The following is a 10,365-nucleotide window of genomic DNA, read 5'->3' as shown; positions in this document are numbered from 1 at the left end:
CTCATATGTATATACTGTATTCTATACTATTCTACTGTATCTTAGTCCGTTCCTCTCTGACATCACTCGTCCATATGTATATAGTCTTAATTCATTCCTACTTAGATGTGTGTGTATTTGGGTAAATGTTGTGTAATTTGTTCGATATTACTTGTTAGATTTTACTGCACTGTCGGAGCAAGAAGCACAAGAATTTCGCTACACCCGCAATAGCAATAGCTAATCACATGTATGTGACCAATAGCATCTGCTAATTACGTGTATGTGACCAATAGCATCTGCTAATCGCGTGTATGTGACCAATAGCATCTGCTAATCGTGTGTATGTGACCAATAGCATCTGCTAATCACGTGTATGTGACCAATAGCATCTGCTAATCACGTGTATGTGACCAATAGCATCTGCTAATCACGTGTATGTGACCAATAGCATCTGCTAATCACGTGTATGTGACCAATAGCATCTGCTAATCACGTGTATGTGACCAATAGCATCTGCTAATCACGTGTATGTGACCAATAGCATCTGCTAATCACGTGTATGTGACCAATAGCTCTGCTAATCACGTGTATGTGACCAATAGCTCTGCTAATCACGTGTATGTGACCAACAGCATCTGCTAATCACGTGTATGTGACCAACAGCATCTGCTAATCATGTGTATGTGACCAACAGCATCTGCTAATCACGTGTATGTGACCAATAGCATCTGCTAATCACGTGTATGTGACCAATAGCTCTGCTAATCACGTGTATGTGACCAATAGCATCTGCTAATCACGTGTATGTGACCAATAGCATCTGCTAATCACGTGTATGTGACCAATAGCATCTGCTAATCACGTGTATGTGACCAATAGCATCTGCTAATCACGTGTATGTGACCAACAGCATCTGCTAATCACGTGTATGTGACCAATAGCATCTGCTAATCACGTGTATGTGACCAATAGCTCTGCTAATCACGTGTATGTGACCAATAGCATCTGCTAATCACGTGTATGTGACCAATAGCATCTGCTAATCACGTGTATGTGACCAATAGCATCTGCTAATCACGTGTATGTGACCAATAGCATCTGCTAATCACGTGTATGTGACCAACAGCATCTGCTAATCACGTGTATGTGACCAACAGCATCTGCTAATCATGTGTATGTGACCAACAGCATCTGCTAATCACGTGTATGTGACCAATAGCATCTGCTAATCACGTGTATGTGACCAATAGCTCTGCTAATCACGTGTATGTGACCAATAGCATCTGCTAATCACGTGTATGTGACCAATAGCATCTGCTAATCACGTGTATGTGACCAATAGCATCTGCTAATCACGTGTATGTGACCAATAGCATCTGCTAATCACGTGTATGTGACCAATAATATTTGATTTACTGCAGGGGTTCTCCATGTTTTGGGGCCAGGGATCCCTTTTGGAATAGCAAATTCTTCAGGGACCCCTCTTTGGCCGGGGTCGGCTGTCATTGTAAATAATAATTTGTTCTTATTAACTGACTTGCCTAGTTAAATAAAGGTTAAATAAAATAAAAATAAACAAATAATTAAAACACAACTCGAGTGTGATTAAAATAGCCTACAAGGAGTTGTACTCTGATGTTTGCCTCCTGCAGTGGGCTACATGGCTGGACCAATCAAGTCTTGGGCCCGAGGAAAAAAACATTTAAAAGGTCTCCTCTTGGCATGGGATAATGTCCTGCTATTCTACACATTTTACCACGAGGCAGATTTTTTTTTTCATTTTTAAAGTATAAATTACAGTGCATTTTATTTATTATTTTTATATATTTTTTAAATATATTTTGAGATCTTTCTGAGATCTTTCCTAACCCGAACCCTAACCCTAACCCTGCAGTACATCCGCGGATCCCTAATGCATATGATACATTGTAAATGTAAAGCGATTGGAATAATTTGACTGACAGCGATCCAAGCACTATGAGAACCATGGCTAGAAAGGTACCAACTTTTGTCAAATTAACGTTCAAAGTAGTTTTTTGTTGTTGTTGCATTCTAGCTAACCCTAATCCCTTTCCTAACCTTAACCTGATTATCCTAACCTGCTACGTTAATTTTCCTAACCTGCTGCGTAAATTCTCCTAACCTTCTACGAAAAGTCAAATCTGACGTTAATTTGACAAAAGCTGGATCCATTCTAGCCATTACCCCGAGGAAATGGGAGAACCAGGGTGTTTTCCTATTACTTTTAGTGGGTAGTGAAAGTGATTGATAGACAGAGATTGACAGCCAATCGGTTGATAGAAAAATGATTGACATATACATGCTCCAATGACATGACAACAAATGAGTGACATCACACCAAAATTATCCAATCAAAGTTAAGAAGAGGGCGGGATAAAGACGGGTGGGTAGCAACAGTTGCCCGGGTGAGGACGAGGCGCCATAGTCACGGTAGTCGTGGCGACAAGAACCAAGCAACGAGAATCAACAACAACAACAACCAGAATCATTAAGAAACAAACTTTAACACCAAAGCCAGGAATATTCCAGTGGGAATTTGAGGTGAATAAGCAACACCTTTATTAAACCGTCGTCTGATGTTTATGTCTGAATAATTTTGTTAAGTTGTTTAACGTTGTATTGCTTTAATCTAGCGTTAAAAGGCACTAGCGTGGCAGAGATGGAATAGCACTGGTCCCAGCTAGTTGCTCACGGCTTTCCAAACGCAGACGGTTGTTATGACGATGTCAAATCTGTTATAGGAATACAAAATGGCGGGTGTTGTAATATGAGAATCTTGTACTTTTAGTTGTTCGAAATGTTTTGTTCGCAAAGCTTTTAACATGAAAAATAATTGTTAAACTTAGTGAACGAGGCATACTTGTCACATGTTCACGGATACTTTTGATTAGAAAATCACTTTAGATTTTCGAACTTTTTTTCAAATCTTATTGCAAAACAGACATATGTGCCAGTGTGTGTAAACTGAAGCATAGAAACGAATGTGTCATGATGTTGACTGTTATTTTATAGTTGTGAAAAAGTTTTCTCTAGTAAAAGTGATCGTCATGCCCGTACTGTGCAATGTGTGCCAGATCTCATGCTCTGCCGTCCTCGCCGTGGCTGTCACGCAGGGAGGGGAAGGTGGGTTGAGCCTAAGGGTGGGATTGACATTACCTGACGCCAATGGAGAAGCAATATTTAGAAGCATACACCAATGGCAACTGGAGAAAATATATGATATGCTTGTAGAGAAGGAGCAAGGTGCGTTTCCTGTGTGCTGTCGCTATCAGAACGTGTGTGTGTGTGTGTGTGTGTGTGTGTGTGTGTGTGTGTGTGTGTGTGTGTGTGTGTGTGTGTGTGTGTGTGTGTGTGTGTGTGTGTGTGTGTGTGTGTGTGTGTGTGTGTGTGTGTGTGTGAGAGACACAGTTCAGGAATCCTCACGTGGTATATTCTACTTGTGGAAACTTCTCATTATCGAATGTAGTTAAAGGGTCTATATGCAATAATTTCATGGTATATACCTATGATAATAGTTTGCCAGAGTTCACACCTCAGTGCTTTAGATCAGGGGTTCCCAAACTCAGTCCTGGGCCCTAGAACAACACAACTGATTCAAGTACCCAACTCATCATCAAGCTTTGATCATTTGAATCTGCTGTTTAGTGCTATGGACAAAAAAACCTACACTTGGGTAGGTTTTTGCATCCAACAGTAAGAACCTTAGTGTGCCTCAGCCTCAGACAAAATACTCACTTCCACCCTGGTTTCTGTCCACCTTTGTCAGTGTGCTTTCACAAGAGGTGGCCTGAAGTGTGTTGAAAAAGGTTTGAAAGTGTGTTGGCACAATTCTACACATTGTGTGTGTGTGTGTGTGTCATAACCAACTCCTTCCCTTGTCCTTCCCCCAGAGTGGTGGTCTTGGTCCAGCCGTGGCGGTAGTCATGGCGACCCCAGGCTACACAGAAGAGCTCCAGCCGGCCCCCCAGCCCAACGCTGTCACCATAGCAACGCAATCAGCCACGCCCTCCCGCTCCACGCCAACCCAGTTCAACCAGTCAGTGTCCATCTTCTCCACAGCCGGACAGGACAAACTTCCTGCTCAAGCCACGCCCACCAAGGCCCAGAAGACAGTGGTTCTTGCCACTCCTTCTCAGACTCCGTTTGTTACCGCGGAGATCCAGAGTTCTGCCGTTCAGCAGAGTAACGGACAGAGTTCCACACCGCAGTACATCGTAGTGACCGTTACAGGTGAGGCATTCTCACTCTCTCACTCTCTCAGGTGAGAGTAGCTGACATGATGAAACATGTCTATTCCACCATAGCCACACCTTCCTCTCCTGACGACTGTTACCATGGTTATCTACCAGACCTGTACGACAAGCTCTCTGAGGTCCAGGTTGGTTAATGGTTGGTCTGCTCTCTGAGGTCCAGGTTGGTTAATGGTTGGTCTGTTCTTTGAGGTCCAGGTTGGTTAATGGTTGGTCTGTTCTTTGAGGTCCAGGTTGGTTAATGGTTGGTCTGTTCTTTGAGGTCCAGGTTGGTTAATGGTTGGTCTGTTCTTTGAGGTCCAGGTTGGTTAATGGTTGGTCTACTAACCCAGTGGAAACCTTAAAGCACCATTGTAATTTAACCTGCATTAGGCCATTTAGCAGCCACTTTTATTCAAAATAACTGACAACAGAGGCCTTTTAAGTGTCCGCAGCGGGATTTGAACCCGCAACCCTTGCCAAGTGGTCCATGCAGGACTACTGTTAGCTGCAGGACTACTGTTAGCTGGATTGTAGGAGGGACATACTGGCACGCAGGACTACTGTTAGCTGCAGGACTACCGTTAGCTGCAGGACTACTGTTAGCTGGATTGTAGGAGGGACATACTGGCACGCAGGACTACCGTTAGCTGCAGGACTACCGTTAGCTGCAGGACTACTGTTAGCTGGATTGTAGGAGGGACATACTGGCACGCAGGACTACCGTTAGCTGCAGGACTACTGTTAGCTGCAGGATTACTGTTAGCTGCAGGACTACCGTTAGCTGCAGGACTACCGTTAGCTGGGCTGTAGGAGGGACATACTGGCAGGCAGGACTACCGTTAGCTGCAGGACTACCGTTAGCTGCAGGACTTTTATTTATTTTTTATTTTACCTTTATTTTACGAGGCAAGTCAGTTAAGAACAAATTCTTATTTTCAATGACGGCCTAGGAACAGTGGGTTAACTGCCTGTTCAGGGGCAGAACGACAGATTTGTACCTTGTCAGCTCGGGGATTCGAACTTGCAACCTTTCAGTTACTAGTCCAACGCTCTAACCACTAGGCTACCCTGCCGCCCCAGGACTACCGTTAGCTGAACTGTAGGAGGGACATACTGGCACGCAGGACTACCGTTAGCTGCAGGACTACCGTTAGCTGCAGGACTACCGTTAGCTGCAGGACTACCGTTTGCTGCAGGACTACCGTTAGCTGGGCTGTAGGAGGGACATACTGGCACGCAGGACTACCGTTAGCTGCAGGACTACCGTTAGCTGCAGGACTACCGTTAGCTGCAGGACTACCGTTAGCTGCAGGACTACCGTTAGCTGCAGGACTACCGTTAGCTGCAGGACTACCGTTTGCTGCAGGACTACCGTTAGCTGGGCTGTAGGAGGGACATACTGGCACGCAGGACTACCGTTAGCAGGACTACCGTTAGCTGCAGGACTACCGTTAATGGTTGGTCTGCTCTCTGAGGTCCAGGTTGGTTAATGGTTGGTCTGTTCTTTGAGGTCCAGGTTGGTTAATGGTTGGTTTACTAACCCAGTGGAAACCTTAAAGCACCATTGTAATTTAACCTGCGACCGGGAGGTCCGTGGGGCGACGCACGATTGGCCTAGCGTCATCCGGGTTAGGGAGGGTTCGGCCCAGGCTCTGTCGTAACCGGCCGCGACCGGGAGGTCCGTGGGGCGACGCACAGTTGGCCTAGCGTCGTCCGGGTTAGGGAGGGTTCGGCCCAGGCTCTGTCGTAACCGGCCGCGACCGGGAGGTCCGTGGGGCGACGCACGATTGGCCTAGCGTCATCCGGGTTAGGGAGGGTTCGGCCCAGGCTCTGTCGTAACCGGCCGCGACCGGGAGGTCCGTGGGGCGACGCACGATTGGCCTAGCGTCATCCGTGTTAGGGAGGGTTCGGCCCAGGCTCTGTCGTAACCGGCCGCGACCGGGAGGTCCGTGGGGCGACGCACAGTTGGCCTAGCGTCGTCCGGGTTAGGGAGGGTTCGGCCCAGGCTCTGTCGTAACCGGCCGCGACCGGGAGGTCCGTGGGGCGACGCACGATTGGCCTAGCGTCATCCGTGTTAGGGAGGGTTCGGCCCAGGCTCTGTCGTAACCGGCCGCGACCGGGAGGTCCGTGGGGCGATGCACAGTTGGCCTAGCGTCGTCCGGGTTAGGGAGGGTTCGGCCCAGGCTCTGTCGTAATCGGCCGCGACCGGGAGGTCCGTGGGGCGACGCACAGTTGGCCTAGCGTCGTCCGGTTTAGGGAGGGTTTGGCCGGTAGGGATATCCTTGTCTTATCGCGCACCAGCGACTCCCGTGGCGGGCTGGGCGCAGTGCGCGCTAACCAAGGTAGCCAGGTGCACGGTGTTTCCTCCGACACATTGGTGCGGCTGGCTTCCGGGTTGGATGGCGCTGTGTTAAGAAGCAGTGCGGCTTGGTTGGGTTGTGTATCGGAGGACGCATGACTTCCAACCTTCGTTTCTCCCGTGCCGTACGGGAGTTGTAGCGATGAGACAAGATAGTAGCTACTAAAACAATTGGATACCACGAAATTGGGGAGAAAAAGGGGTCAAATACACAAAAAAATAAATAATAATAGTAATAATTTAAAAACACAATTCCACCACATGTGGATATACACTGCATTTAAAATCATTGAGGACAGCTCTGTAACATGTGGATATACACTGCATTTAAAATCATTGAGGACAGCTCCGTAACATGTGGATATACACTGCATTTAAAATCATTGAGGACAGCTCCGTAACATGTGGATATACACTGCATTTAAAATCACTGAGGACAGCTCTGTAACATGTGGATATACACTACATTTAAAATCATTGAGGACAGCTCTGTAACATGTGGATATACACTGCATTTAAAATCATTGAGGACAGCTCTGTAACATGTGGATATACACTGCATTTAAAATCATTGAGGACAGCTCTGTAACATGTGGATATACACTACATTTAAAATCATTGAGGACAGCTCTGTAACATGTGGATATACACTGCATTTAAAATCATTGAGGACAGCTCTGTAACATGTGGATATACACTACATTTAAAATCATCGAGGACAGCTCTGTAACATGTGGATATACACTGCATTTAAAATCACTGAGGACAGCTCTGTAACATGTGGATATACACTGCATTTAAAATCACTGAGGACAGTTCTGTAACATGTGGATATACACTGCATTTAAAATCACTGAGGACAGCTCTGTAACATTTAAACAATGTATTTCCATTGTAGTCCCACTGTAAAGCTGCCAGACTAGTTGACCAGCCATACTGTGTGTTGTGTGTAGTTTATTTGCATGGTGTCTATTAGTAGATTACCAGCAGCAGCTAACCTGCTAGCCTGGCAGGTTGTTAGTATCAGGTAACACTAGTGAGGCCTGGCCTGCTCCACTCACACCACAGACACACACACTGGAGCGAGAGACAGATCTGTCTGCCTGTCTGTCTCTGTGTCTGTGTCTCTGTCTGTGTCTCTGTCTGTGTCTCTGTCTGTCTGTCTCTGTCTGTGTCTGTCTGTCTCTGTCTCTGTCTCAATTTAATTCAAGGGTCTTTATTGTCATGGGAAACATATGTTAACATTGCTAAAGCAAGTGAAGTAGATAATAAACAATAACATTGAATGGATCATCATACTATATGAGCAGTAATAAATCACAAAAGTCAACATCTATCTCTGTCCACCCTCCCTCTCTTCCCTCCACCCCTCCCTCTCTTCCCTCCACCCCTCCCTCTCTTCCCTCCACCCCTCCCTCTCTTCCCTCCACCCCTCCCTCTTTCCCTCCACCCCTCCCTCTTTCCCTCCACCCCTCCCTCTCTTTCCCTCCACCCTCCCTCTCTTCCCTCCACCCCTCCCTCTCTTCCCTCCACCCCTCCCTCTCTTCCCTCCACCCCTCCCTCTCTTCCCTCCACCCCTCCCTCTTTCCCTCCACCCCTCCCTCTTTCCCTCCACCCCTCCCTCTCTTCCCTCCACCCCTCCCTCTCTTCCCTCCACCCCTCCCTCTCTTCCCTCCACCCCTCCCTCTTTCCCTCCACTCTTCCCTCCACCCTCCCTCTCTTCCCTCCACCCTCCCTCTCTTCCCTCCACCCCTCCCTCTCTTCCCTCCACCCCTCCACCCCTCCCTCTCTTCCCTCCACCCCTCCCTCTCTTCCCTCCCCCCCTCCCTCTTTCCCTCCACCCCTCCCTCTCTTCCCTCCACCCCTCCCTCTCTTCCCTCCACCCCTCCCTCTCTCTCCTCACCTGATACCTGTGTTTATATGATGGGGGGATTGTTCCTTCCATCTAGGGAGATTAGCTGTCCAAGGCCTCCCTCTGCCTGCCTCATATATAAGGCTGGAGAGATGGCCAGCCCTCTGTCCCCTCTCCATCTCTCTCGTCTGTCCTAAGAGCTATGTTCTACAGTAACTGCTGTTACAGTGTGGAGACAGTATCGTCCTCTCTCCATCTCTCTCTCCATCTCTCTCGTCTGTCCTAAGAGCTATGTTCTACAGTAACTGCTGTTACAGTGTGGAGACAGTATCGTCCTCTCTCCATCTCTCTCGTCTGTCCTAAGAGCTATGTTCTACAGTAACTGCTGTTATGCTGTTACAGTGTGGAGACAGAGTATCGTCCTCTCTCCATCTCTCTCTCGTCTGTCCTAAGAGCTATGTTCTACAGTAACTGCTGTTACAGTGTGGAGACGGTATCGTCCTCTCTCCATCTCTCTCGTCTGTCCTAAGAGCTATGTTCTACAGTAACTGCTGTTATGCTGTTACAGTGTGGAGACAGAGTATCGTCCTCTCTCCATCTCTCTCGTCTGTCCTAAGAGCTGTGTTCTACAGTAACTGCTGTTACAGTGTGGAGACAGTATCGTCCTCTCTCCATCTCTCTCGTCTGTCCTAAGAGCTGTGTTCTACAGTAACTGCTGTTACAGTGTGGAGACAGTATCGTCCTCTCTCCATCTCGTCTGTCCTAAGAGCTATGTTCTACAGTAACTGCTGTTACAGTGTGGAGACAGTATCGTCCTCTCTCCATCTCTCTCTCGTCTGTCCTAAGAGCTATGTTCTACAGTAACTGCTGTTATAGTGTGGAGACAGAGTATCGTGAGTACTGGTTTATTATGTGGATGTTGTTGATGATTTGATATTTGATGAAGTTGTAAACATAATCTCATGTTGTTTATCTTCCTCCCATCCGTCCTCTCTTCCTGCTACTCTCTTTCTCTCTCTTCCTCATCCTCTCTTCCTCCTGCTACTCTCTTTCTCTCTCTTCCTCCGTCCTCTCTTCCTGCTACTCTCTTTCTCTCTCTTCCTCTGTCCTCTCTTCCTGCTACTCTTTCTCTCTCTTCCTCTTCCTCCTGCTACTCTCTTTCTCTCTTCCTCCGTCCTCTCTTCCTGCTACTCTCTTTCTCTCTCTTCCTCTGTCCTCTCTTCCTGCTACTCTCTTTCTCTCTCTTCCTCTTCCTCCTGCTACTCTCTTTCTCTCTCTTCCTCCGTCCTCTCTTCCTGCTACTCTCTTTCTCTCTCCTCCGTCCTCTCTTCCTGCTACTCTCTTTCTCTCTCCTCCGTCCTCTCTTCCTGCTACTCTCTTTCTCTCTCTTCCTCTGTCCTCTCTTCCTGCTACTCTCTTTCTCTCTCTTCCTCTGTCCTCTCTTCCTCCTGCTACTCTCTTTCTCTCTTCCTCTGTCCTCTCTTCCTCCTGCTACTCTCTTTCTCTCTCTTCCTCCGTCCTCTCTTCCTGCTATTCTCTTTCTCTCTCTTCATCCGTCCTCTCTTCCTCCTGCTACTCTCTCTCTCTTCCTCTGTCCTCTCTTCCTCCTGCTACTCTCTTTCTCTCTCTTCCTCTGTCCTCTCTTCCTCCTGCTACTCTCTTTCTCTCTCTTCCTCTGTCTTCTCTTCCTGCTACTCTATCTTTCTCTCTCGCTCATCTCGTCTCTCTCGTCTCCCCCTCTCTCTGTCTGTCTCTGTCTCTGTTTCTCTCTTTTCTTTCTCCATCTGTCTGTCTCTCTCTCCTCCCTCCCTCTCTCCATCTCTTCCTCTCTCCTTCTCTCTCTCCATAGATGGCTCTCTCCATTCTAGTGACAGTATATCAGACTCCAGTCCTCCAGTAGTAGTGGTTCAGACAGGAGT

The 10,365-nt window shown here is 47.4% G+C and overlaps 1 protein-coding gene across 6 annotated transcripts in view; it reads left to right on the top strand.

Moving 5' to 3' along the window:
• The first annotated feature begins 2,386 nt into the window (after positions 1-2,386).
• The window catches only part of LOC135530360 (MHC class II regulatory factor RFX1-like), a 35,802-nt gene continuing 27,823 nt past the window's right edge, over positions 2,387-10,365 (top strand). For all 6 annotated transcript variants that reach the window (XM_064958691.1, XM_064958689.1, XM_064958690.1 and 3 more), the window contains exons 1-3: positions 2,387-2,544; positions 3,894-4,233; positions 10,296-10,365. The exon at positions 10,296-10,365 is cut by the window's right edge. In XM_064958691.1, coding sequence (XP_064814763.1) covers positions 3,927-4,233; positions 10,296-10,365 — 377 coding nt within the window. In that variant the 5' untranslated portion in view covers positions 2,387-2,544; positions 3,894-3,926. The remainder of the gene's footprint in view (positions 2,545-3,893; positions 4,234-10,295) is intronic.

This window comes from Oncorhynchus masou, unplaced genomic scaffold (genome assembly GCF_036934945.1).
Source record: "Oncorhynchus masou masou isolate Uvic2021 unplaced genomic scaffold, UVic_Omas_1.1 unplaced_scaffold_1324, whole genome shotgun sequence".
In the NCBI taxonomy this organism is placed as follows: Eukaryota; Metazoa; Chordata; class Actinopteri; order Salmoniformes; family Salmonidae; genus Oncorhynchus; species Oncorhynchus masou.
The sequence above is the reverse complement of the archived record's forward strand: the minus strand, read 5'-3'. Positions and strand labels throughout refer to the sequence as shown.